Consider the following 12,246-nt stretch of genomic DNA (forward strand, 5'->3'; position numbering starts at 1 on the left):
AAAAGAAGAGAAGACGGAGGAAGAAAATTGCCAACAATTTACATCATCATCATCATTGTTTAACGTCCGCTTTTCACGCTAGCATGGGTTGGACAATTTGACTGAGGACTGGTGAGCCAGAGGGCTGCACCAGGCTCCAAACTAATCTGGCAGAGTTTCCGTCTACCAAATCCACTCACAAGGCTTTAGTTGGTTTGAGGGTATAGTAGAAGACACTTGCCCAAGGTGCTATGCAGTGGGACTGAACCCAGAACCATGTGGTTGGGAAGCAAGCTTCTTACCACACAGCCACGCCCGTGTAATATCATTATCTAACAGCCACGCCCGTGTAATATCATTATTTAACGTCTGTTTTCTATGCTGGTATGAGTTGGAGGGTTTGACAGGAGCCAACAAGCCAGAGGACTGCATTAACTTCCCATGTCCTTTTCAATATTCTGCAACAACATGTCCAGCCGCAGGGAAATATTATGTTGCTTGGAAACAGTTGAGAGTTGGCAACAAGAAGGACGAAGGATATCTGGTCATAGGAAACCTGCCTCAATTAAACTCAATCCGACCCATGCAAACAGAGAAAGATTTATGTTAAAACAAAAGAACTGGTGGTACTTACATGGAAATTTGGTTGACATAGAACGTGAACAAACCCCGAAACTGGTCAAAATCGTAATATGTGGAATGGAAAAACTTGCCAACGACCCGTCGACATCCTTTGCAGGAGAGTTTACTGTAGGTGCTGCAACAGACAAGAAAAAAAGCACAGGTAAATGGAATAAAGATGCACAGGTATAGTTGTAAGGAATAAAACAGTGTATGTATATTTTTTTGTTTTGCAAGGTACTTGGTGACCTTGTCAGTGCAGGTGTTACTTAGAAAGCATCCAGTCCACATTGTAAAGTGGTTGGCATTTGGAAGGGCATCCAGCTATAAAAATCATGCCAAAACTGTCCTCGCCTGTGCTTGTGCCACATAAAAAGTTCACTAAGTCCACTCTGCTGGGTGGTTGGTGTTTGGAAGGGCATCCAGCTGTAAAAATTATGCCAAAACAGTTACAGAAGTTTGGTGCAGGCTTCTTTCAAACTGTCCCACCCATGCCATCATGGAAAGCAAACGTAAAACGATGATGAAGATACATTATTTACATTTGACGGATATTTGTCCTCATCTTGTTTGTTGTTAACACAACGTTTCGGCTGATATACCCTCCAGCCTTCATCAGGTGTCCTGGGTAAATTTCAAACCTAGGTTCCTTAGCCAAAACGTGTTAACAACAAACAAGATGAGGATAAATATCCATCAAATGTAAATAATGTACATAATTCCTCATCTCTTAAATATAGAACTGGATGATGATGACGACGATATTTGAGGCTATCTAGGGTAGCTGATGGGGTACGATAGTGGGGAGCCAAACACCATATATTTAAGGTTACGCAGGGTTAATTGACGTGCTATAGTTGTAAAGAGTGACATAATATATTTAGGAGTACCTAGGGTAGCTGATATTGTGCAACAGTACAAGGTCATATTTCTAAAAGTATTCAAGGGTAACAGGTACTAGCAGTAGTAATAGCAGGCAAGATGCAATATATTTAGGGGTACTCAAAGGCTTGCAGTTGTACAGCACCTTATATATTTGACAGCTGCCCTGAGTCCTAAAGGCTGTGGTTTATGAGGTGATGGTGGTGTTGATAAGGTTTAGACTGTACATGTAGTAGAGTACCTCAAACACACGTGAAAGAAAAGCTTACCTTATTTGATTACTTTCAGATCGTTGGATCAAGATTTCTTCATCTACGATAACAAAATCACTTGCCTCTAAAAGAAGAAAAGGAAGAATGGATGAGAATATAATCAGAGAAAATTAAGAATCGGATGAAGAATCCATCTTTTATCTTTTACTTGTTTCACTTGTTAGATTATGACCATTTTGGGGTGCTGCTTTGAAGGGTTTGGTTGAAGTGACCCCAGTATTTGATTTTGAAAACCTGGTGCTAATCTATTTGTACCTTTTGCTGAACCTCTAAGTTACAGGGATGTACACAAACCAACACCAGTTGTCAAATAGTGGTGGTGGGCAAATAAGGATACATTCATTCATAGCCTCATGGTAAGAGCCTAGCTTCCCAACAACATAGTTCTGGGTTCATTGACCAATGGAATAAGTACTAGGCTTTAAAAAAAAAGTACTGGGGTTGAATTTTTGGAAGGTGGTGCCCCAGCATGGCCACAGTCTAATGACTGAAACAAGTGCAAGACAAAAGACATACAATTGACTTATTAACTCTACAAAGTCCACTCACATGGCATCGGTCAGCAGACTCGTGGACATAGGATCACGGTTGATTCCCAGACTGGATGTGAAAGTTTATTGAGCAAAAACACCTAAAACTCCATGAGGCTCTGGCAGGGGGGTGGGTGGGGGGTGGCGAACCCTGCTGTACTCTTTCACCACGACTTTCTCCCTGTTTCTGCTGTACCTGTATTTCTAAGGACTAGCCTCATCACGTGTGGTATTATCTCCCTTAGTGGGAAACAAACACACACACACATGATTATTTTTTTTATTGCCCAGAGAGGGCTAAACATAGAGGGGACAAACAAAGGAATCAAGTTGATTACATCGACCCCAGTGCGTAACTGGTACTTATTTAATCGACCTCAAAAGGATGAAAGACAAAGTCAACCTTGGCAGAATTTGAACGTAGCGACAGATGAAATACCACCATTTCGCCCAACGCACTACCTTAAATATATATATGGGCTTCTTTCATTTCCGTCTATTAAATCCCCGCTTGCCATTTGGTAGACAGAAACTGGCCCAAGGCTACAGTAGAAGACACTTGCTCAAGGTGTCATGCAATAGGACTGAACCTGGAACCATGTGGTTGGGAAGCAAGCTTCTTAGCACACAGCCACATGCAAGTGCACGCGTGCATAGTTAAGTTGGTGCACCTAAATGAGTGTGTGTGTGTGTGTATAGGTAAGTGTAAAAGAGGGAGACAGTGTAAGATGAAAGTGTGAATACTTACTAGACAAGCAGATGACTTGCATGGCTTCGTTGGTGATCTCCCAGGAGAGGGAGTCTCCGAAGATTACCTTGCAGTTAGAACACTGGAAGATAATTGGGAAGAGATGGTTGACGTGGTCAGGAAACACATCAAACATCTTAATAAAAGACGCCTGATTGCTCATAATGTCAGTGATGGCGGGATCACAATGGAGAAGGCTGTAAATGGAAGATTGTAATAAAAAATTAGGGAACCTATGGATTCAAACATCGAATCTTTGATAGGAAATTTTCTTCATACTGTAATTGTGTAAGTATAACAAAGAACCGTTCTAGATTATAATATACAGATATATATATATGTGTGTGTGTGTGTGTGTGTGTGTGTGTGTGTATATATGCTCAATGATCTAGGCACCATATGCACAGCTATTCTAGAAACAGCTGTTAGAGATTTTATGCATTATTTCTTAATCCCTTATTTACTTTTACAACTCTGCAATTATGTTCGAATTATAAATTACAAGCTCGAAAGCAACACCACAGCTTCTGTTTTGCTTGTTCATTCTCTCTTCCTTATATATATATATATATGCCTGCTTAATGATGAACCGCTTATAGCCATTCTAAGCAGGCATAACACCCATTTTTTTTTTAGTTGCCGTTCAAGTCGAAATCTTAGTGGTAAACCAACCTGAGCATTTATAGTACATACCTATAGAATTATGTCACTAGCTGGTCAGAATTTCTATGTCAACAACATTCTTTTATACGAATAATTTGTATTCTACAGTACATAAAAACAAATATTAATATATACTGCTGAGACCCCCTTTGGACATGACTGACCATGGGGTTGCACCTAGAAAGTTACCCTCCCAGGCAAGGTTGTTTATGGAAGACCAGCAGTCATCCATACATACCAGCCTCCCCTCTCTACACCACGGATGTTATCCAAGGGAAAGGCAAAGGCCATGATACAGCTTGGCACCTGTGATGTTGCAACAGAGGTTCCGGCGCATCTACGTAATCCTAACTCCTTAACGAGTGTGCACTGTAAAAACATCGTTACGTAGATACATCGGAACCTCTGTATTTAAGAAGTGCATGCATGTATATATATAATATATAAGTTGAAGGCACGAAAAACAACGACTTCGGTGCAAAACGAAAGGGTACACATAACAGAATCTTCAAAAATTCTGGACTAGGGCGTAATTTAACCTGCAATTGCTTATAAAATATGCTAAATGCAGTAATTAAGTCAGTTTAATTAATCTTAGTAATCACAGGCTCCCTCAAGTACGTAAAAATGATTAGTAAATTGGATTCATTCCATTTTGCATTGGACGTCCTTGTTTATCCAAGTTTAAACTAAATATATAATATGGAGGGGGGGATCCAGGGAGTTGTGAGTTTCATGCATCGAGCAAAAACGTACATCAACAACATACAATGTTTATGGCGAAGGTAAAGGATTACGTAGACCCGGTGTTTAGGGTCAGGGTCAGTTTTAGGGTTAAGGTTTTTGTTACGCCGAAAACCGGTGGTGTACGTCCTTTACCTCCGCCAGATTTATATATATATTACGAAATAAAATGTTAACAGATCAATTATGAAACAATATAGAGAAGAGAGAGAGGGGGAGAAGATGGACTGTCCTTGAAAAATACATTTTTGGGGATTCCTACCTTTTAGATGTCGGAGATTACGAATATACAATTTTTTTTTTAATTTCCCCCTCTCCCCACCCCATTTAAAATTTCGAACTTTTCCCCCCTATGTTTTAGATGTCGGAGATTCCGAATATGCAAGAAAACCAAGTTTTGAAACTTTTAAATTCAACAAGCATATAGATGTGTGTGTATAAAGAGATAGATTGATCTGAATGTCTTCCTGGGGCTAAAAACAACAGTAACACCGTCTTCTTTTGGATCGCCACGTTTAGCTGACAAATATATTTTATGAATAAACAGAAAGGGACAAATAGATAGACAGATAAATAAATAAATAGATGAAAAAGTTCAAAATATCAAATTGGGGGAAGAGTGCAATTTGAACCCCTTATTAAACTTTATATGCTTTAATACTTTACTGCTCTATACTTAAGAATGTGCTTATTCGTATATATGATATATTGCCAATATATATATTAAACATTAATGTTTGTGTCTCATATATGTTTTAGATTTAAATGGGAGTTTATTAAACAGTTTAGGATTTGGGTCTACGCTAATTGCAGTGAAGTAAATGAGGAAAATCATTAATAAGAAGAACCAACCTGAAAAGATGCGAATTAAAATTCCCGCTCAAAACGAAGTTGTTTTCGTGTCTCTACGTAACCGACGAAGCACTCCTCGCAAAGGTGGTCTCGCATGAAGAAGACGAACCCCTCCATGTAAAGGTAGGCGAGACCGATAACAGGAAGGCCTTTGCGGCCCGTGGAATTTCTAAAGTGGCTCGCTTAATAAAAAGATTACCTTTGACTTATGTGTACTATATTTGATGTGGGTGTGATAAAATAATACGGAAGGGTCGTGGCTGGCCCATCTTTGAGGTCTGCTGGGCCAGGATGGAACAATTAAAATATGAGTCTAGAAGAAATGGTATTTTGAGTTGAGAGTAGAATTTGGTTTTGGGTCGGGTGATTCTTTGATGAAATGAAGAATGTGGGTAAAGGTTAACATTTGTTAATGAATAGAGAGAGAGGGGGAACAGAGATAAAGTGAGAGAGAGACAGGGGAAAGTTAGAAAGAGAAAGCGAAGGATGGAGAGAGAGAGAGGAGGAAAAGAAACAAAGTGACAGAGAGAGGGAGAAGGAAATAATATCTGAGAGAGAGAGAGATGAGGGAGAAGGAAACAAAATGAGAGAAAGATAAAGAGAGAGAACAAAGAGAGATGTGGACAAGGAAGCAAAGTCTGAAAGAATGAGAGGAGGAGAAACAGCGAAAAGATGATACCATTCCGTCCATTTGTGTAGAAAATAAATCCTGAACTGTCAGCCGACCTCAGTCATATTTCCTTCGACTGTTTCGAAGAAGAGGTGGAGGAAAAGTTAAGAAAAAAAAAAACGGATATAAATAGAAGGGTTCCGTTTGCCATCATCTCACCTGGCCTGTCTATTTTTCTTCTTTCTCCTTCTTTTCGTCATCTGTTTCGTCTTCATCGTTTCTTATGCCTTCTTTAAAACTGCAAAAAACACTCCTTACAGCCACATCGGTCCCATCAACTTTTGTCTGTCAGTGGAATTATCTCAGATTGTCTCTCGCGAATTTGAAATGAAGAACGCAAAAATAAAAGTTAAAAGCTTTGTTCCTTAAACCTCCAAGAAGTCGATCAACATCCCAGAAATAGCAGCCAACTTACATCTAACCGTCTTCGATAAAAACAAGCTGGATAATATTGGTTCTGTTTAGGTTTTGATAAAATATTTACTTTTTAAACTCGTCTCACTTTCAAAGTTTCTTTTTCTCGTTTTTCCGTTTGTTTTGAAGGCGCAATCTTAGCGGTGCGGCGAGAAGTTTTCTCCCCAACTATTTCATTCCGGGCTCTGTCCCACTGCGTGACATTCTGAGCAAGTGTCTTTGGCGAAAGTAAGGAATACGTACACCCGGTTGATCAAGGTTAGGGTTTAAGGTTAGAGTTTTAGGGTTGGGGTTTAAAGTTTTTGTTACACCGAAAACCGGAGGTGTACCTATTCTTTACCTCGGCCGTGTCTTCTATCCTGTTATCGAGTCGATGAAAGCCTTCTGGTTTTAGGAGACGGAAACCTAGCTGGCCAAAACTTCGAAATCACTGTCAATAATATTCTTGTTAAAGAATAATATATACACTTACTGCTCTATTCTTTAGAATGTGCTTCTTTTTCCGATATAAATTATATTGACACTACATATATATATAAATATGCATGTATGCACATATATATATATAAATTGTGTGTGTTACAGTGATTTAAGGGCTGAGATTTCGTGCTTTGCCAACGCAATGCTCATAACTCCCTGTAACTCTGCCAATTATCAATAATAAAAACAATTAATATACCCCTGTCTTGAGTTCTTTTTTTTTTCCTACTGCATTAGCAAACGCATGTGTGTATCTTTGTTTTTGTTCCCCATCACCGCTTGGCAACCGATGTTGGTTTGTTTACGTCTGTGATGCAGCGGTTCGGTAATAACACACCGATAGAATAACTTAGAGACATTAGAAACTATAAAAAAGAGGAAATAAATCAAGCAGGGTCGAATGACTGAAACAAGTAAGAGACATAGAAAGATGAAACCCTGACCATGAAAACCGCCGGATGTCACCCGTGATTTCGGTAAAACCCTTCCTAAAGTGATACGGGGCTACTAGTAAACATCTGACCTGTATTATTATTATTATTATTTTCTGTTTGTGTTTATTTGCTGGGTTCGCAAGTAAGGATAGTTCCCACATAACTGATGGAACAAAATATTCTTAGCGGGTGCAAACCCAGTTTTTCAAGAGGATGTTCAAAACGCTTTCATTGCCCCCTCGCCAGAAAAAAAAGGGGGTGGGGGATGCGCTTGCACCCCCTGTGCCCGTGGCTTTCGCAGACCTCGGTACATTTTAGTTGTTCAGATCAGTCCTGATCCAGCAGACAGTCTAACCATGACCATCTCGAGTTGTTTTGTTTTTTTACCCCTCACAGTATATCTAGGAGTTTGTTGGCCCATCTGTCCCTTTTTTTTCATAAAGTCAGCGTGTACTTTAAGGAAAATTTGGCTGTTATTTCTAGCAGGTGGAACCACTCCGTGTCTTAGCTACAAGCATGACATAGACGGGTGATTCCAGAGGGTAGACGTTCTGTGAAGGACTGGGTGTAGTGATTAGAGGGCAGGAGTTGGATACAGCAAGGGTGATAAGAGCGGAGTAGATGAAAGCTCGGGAATTCCTGAGTCGGGGTGATGACACGAACCCAATTTAATTCCGGGTGTAATGATAGCGGTAAAGGCGGCAGGCGGGCAGAATCGTTAGCACGCGAGATAGACGGCTTTTAGGCACTTTTTCGGCTTCTCATGTTCTCAGTTCAAGTAAGGCCGAGATCGATTTTGCCTTTCATCCTTTCGTGGTTGATGAAATAAGTAGCAGTTGAGCACTGGGGTCGATATAATTGACAAGTCCCCAACATGTTAAGCTGTAGGCCTTGTGACAAAATTTGAAACCATTTTCGTAACGATAGAGAAGGACGGGATGGTCGTGGTTAGAACAGCTTCGGTCAGGATTAACCTAGATCTAAATGACAACATTATTGTAAACGTGAATAGGTGAATTAAAAACCTTAAATGATATTTCGACAGTTAGAAAAAGCAAATGACCGAAGGCACCTACGGGAGATAACTCTGCAGTTATTCCTCTTTTCATAGCAGTTTTCTGTTTTACATAGGCAATGGTGAACTATAGCGTCGTAAGGTATTAGATTTCTAACAGGTTAGTGGTGGTTCACTGTATTTCTAATTATAAGTGTTACAATAGAAAGTTGTAAGTTTATGCAGAACAAATACCGCAAGAGTCTTCATCTAAAAAAAGGTCGTCGTTTTGTTTTCTTACCAGTGTTTATATTATTCCGTAATATATACTCTTTTACTTGTTTCAGTCATTTGACTGTGGCCATGCTGGAGCACCACCTTTAGTCGAGCAAATCGACCCCTGGACTTATTCTTTGTAAGCCTAGTACTTATTCTACCGGTCTCTTTTGCCGAACCGCTAAGTTACGGGGACGTAAACACACCACCATTGGTTGACAAGCGATGTTGGAGGGACAGACACACAAACACATACATACATATATATATATACGACGGGCTTCTTTCAGTTTCCGTCTACCAAATCCATTCACAAGTCTTTGGTCAGCTTGAGGCAATAGTAGAAGACACTTGCCTAAGGTGCCACGCAGTGGAACTGAACCCGGAACCATGTGGTTGGTAAGCAAGCTACTTACCACACAGCCACTTCTGAAATGTATAAGACATACTGGGAAATGAAATTCTCGACTACACAGTCAACTGCTCAACCGCACCCCACACATAATAATCAAGGAGGTTGCAGTGTAGGGAGTTAGGTGACCAGATGTTAGGGGTGATGTGGTCCCAGAAATTATCTGACGGCCATGACTGGGTTCTCCTGCTTGTGTGGCATGGTGCAGAGTCCTGTTGCCAGACATGGGGTCTTCCAGTAGCTACCCTCTTGACCCAGGGCAGCACTACCTCCTCCAGGCACTTGATGTAGGCCTTCATGTTGAGTCTGAGGCCATGTGGGAAAATGAATGGAGGCATAACTTCGTCATCACTACTTATCATTCCAAGCACCATGTTGTTGACTGGATGTTTAATTTTTATCCCTCTCGGTACATGTCCCCTGATTGCCCTCTCCTCAAATTGACAACCAAATACTCTGAAATGTTCGGATTGGAGTTTCTGGTGCAAATGCCAAGCAGTGCAGCACGTGGAGTGCGTCATCGTGCTCTGTTTTTCTCACCGACGCTGCCCAAATAAGACATTGTAGGAAGGAAAAACGAAGGGAGGGAAGGAGAAAGAAAAATAAATGACAAGAGGGAGAGGGGTAGGTGAGGGTGAGTTGGAGAGAAAAATTAAGGGTGAGTGGGGCGCAGAAGTATAAAAATGGGATTATTGAACTGCATTGTTAGCAACAAGACACATCTCGCATAACAAATTGCATTGTTAGCAACAGGATACACCTGGCATGATAAACTGCTTAGTTAGCAACACAGCAAACCCCACATACCTTGTTAGCAACCCTTACAGACTAACTGCATTGTTGACAACAAGACACATCTTACATAACAAACTGCATTGTTAGCAACATGTCACATCTTACAAACTTGAATGTGTTGCATTGTTAGCAACATACTAAAAGAACTGGATATTTTACAAAGGAAGTTGGCAGTTTCAAATACCAAACATTGTTTATTTAAACAAATTTGTCACAGAGCAAACAGGACAAAATCTCTCTGGAAGAAGAAGCTGGAGGAATGGGGAGGGAGTGGAATTTGAAACCTGACTCTCCGGGTTTCCTAATGCTTTACAGGCCTCCCCTTTCTCCAAAATGGCCTGTTATCAGTTACTGAAAAATCATTAACAAGTGCTTGTTGAGAGAATGTAGATGCAAGTGATCGTGCTTGTATATTTTCAGCTATGTTTGGATATACAAACTTGTGTATATGTTGATATGTGTGTGTGTTTGTGTATGTGTGTGTGTGTGTGTGTGTGTGTGTGTATATATATACATACATGCATAGGCATTTTGGTACATACATACATACACACATATATATACACACATACAGATATATGTACATACATGCACACACATAGGCATAAAGATATACATACATACATATATATGTATGTGTATATGTATATATGTATTTATATGTGTATACATACACACACCCCTCTACATACATATACCCTTACTTACACTAACAGACATGTGCATTCCCTCACACACACACACACACACACATACTCACATACTGCATATATACATTTCACACAACTCCATGGTTCCTTAGTATTTGAAATTTGTAGTTTAATGTATTTTCCCACAGAAGAAATGCTTAAATTACATGCATGCACACACACACACACAAACACACATGTATGCATTGCATTTACCAAAATAGCAATGTGTGTGTGTGTGTGTGTGTGCATGTGTGTATGTAGTGGGTGTGAGAATAGTGGATGTAATAACATTGTTAATTTTAATTAAATTTAATTACACCATTAATTATCAGAACAATCATTAGCCAAATGAAATGACTGAACCTAGTAAAAAAAAACAAAAACAAACAACCATACTGATTGGACAACTTCTGAAATTTTAATTAATTAAAAATCAATTATATATATCAAATGCATTTGGAGTGGAGGGACAAACACAGACACAGACAGACAGACACACACAATGGGCTTCTTTCAGTTTCCGTCTACCAAATCCACTTACAAGGCTTTTGTTGGCCTGAGGCTATAATAGAAGACACTTGCCCAAGGTGCCACGCAGTGGGAATGAACCCGGAACCATGTGGTTGGTAAGCAAGCTACTTACCACACAGCCACTCTCCATGTGTGAGTGTGTGTTTATGAATGTGTATATCTATATGCTTAAGTTCTATGTGTATAATTCTACACATCCTAAATTTTTCTCTTTCTCTCTCTTTCTTCACTCACACATGCATGCACACACACACACACACATATATACATCATCATCATTTAGCGTCCATTTTCTATGCTGGCATGGGTCAGACAGGTTGGCTGGAACTGATAAGCTAGAGATCTGCATCAGGTTCCAGTTGTCTGTTTTTGACCTGGTTTCCATGGCTGGCTGCCCTTCCACACTACACAGAGTGTACCAGATGCCTTTAATGTGCCACTGACACAGGTGCCCTTCCCGTGTCACCAGCACTGGCCACGACTACAATTTCACTTGGTTTGATGTGTTTTCTCAAGCACGGCAAATCGTCTGTGACTTGTCATCGTCTCCACGTGACTCAACATTCGAAGATCAAATTTCACAACATCATTCCATGTCGTCCTGGGTCTACCTCTTCCACACACACACACACACTTATATAATGATAGTGAAAATGTATACACTGCATGTTAAACCTGATACTCACTAACAAGACTACAGCAAATATTATAAACATTATAACTAATAACAAATAACTAAATAAAACAAATAAGAATTATGTATTTGTTTTATAAAATTATATTAACATTTCATTATGTAAAAACAGATGGTGGGGTGGGGTGGGGGGTTAGTATTTCCTATCAAATTTCAAAGAAAATGCTGAGTTTGTCCTTGCCTTTGTAGCTTTGTGCATTTATGAAATAGCTTTTAAATACCATATTCTTCACAAGTGCTTACCACTGAAAGAGCAGCTTTTAACTTGTGTATAAATACATGTATTTGTTTGTGCATGTGTGTACGTTTTTTGTTTTATTCTTTTACTTGTTTCACTCAAGTAACTGCAGCCTTTGAGGGTTTTAGTTGAGGCAATCGATCCCAGGACTTATTCTTTGTAAGCCTAGTACTTATTCTATCGGTGCCCTTTTGAGAAACCACTGAGGGCTAACTTGATTACATCACTGCCCCAGTACGTAACAGGTACATTTTTTATTGAGCCAGAAAGGATGAAAGGCAAAGTCAACCTCGGCAGAATTTGAACTCAGAACGTAAGGACGGTT

The 12,246-nt window shown here is 39.8% G+C and overlaps 1 protein-coding gene across 2 annotated transcripts in view; it reads right to left on the minus strand.

Annotated features, from left to right (window-relative positions):
* Nucleotides 1-7,512, minus strand: part of LOC106873744 (uncharacterized) — a 9,908-nt gene extending 2,396 nt beyond the window's left edge. Inside the window, exons 1-4 of one of the 2 annotated variants that reach the window (XM_014921245.2) lie at nucleotides 6,121-7,512; nucleotides 3,033-3,229; nucleotides 1,752-1,818; nucleotides 614-736 (exon numbers count right to left, since the gene is read on the minus strand). In XM_014921245.2, coding sequence (XP_014776731.1) covers nucleotides 614-736; nucleotides 1,752-1,818; nucleotides 3,033-3,229; nucleotides 6,121-6,176 — 443 coding nt within the window. In that variant the 5' untranslated portion in view covers nucleotides 6,177-7,512. Of the gene's footprint in view, nucleotides 1-613; nucleotides 737-1,751; nucleotides 1,819-3,032; nucleotides 3,230-5,291; nucleotides 6,067-6,120 lie in introns of those variants that run through there. The other variant, XM_014921253.2, reaches the window with a different exon arrangement.
* Nucleotides 7,513-12,246: the final 4,734 nt, after the last annotated feature.

Source organism: Octopus bimaculoides, chromosome 24 (genome assembly GCF_001194135.2).
Source record: "Octopus bimaculoides isolate UCB-OBI-ISO-001 chromosome 24, ASM119413v2, whole genome shotgun sequence".
NCBI lineage: Eukaryota > Metazoa > Mollusca > Cephalopoda > Octopoda > Octopodidae > Octopus > Octopus bimaculoides.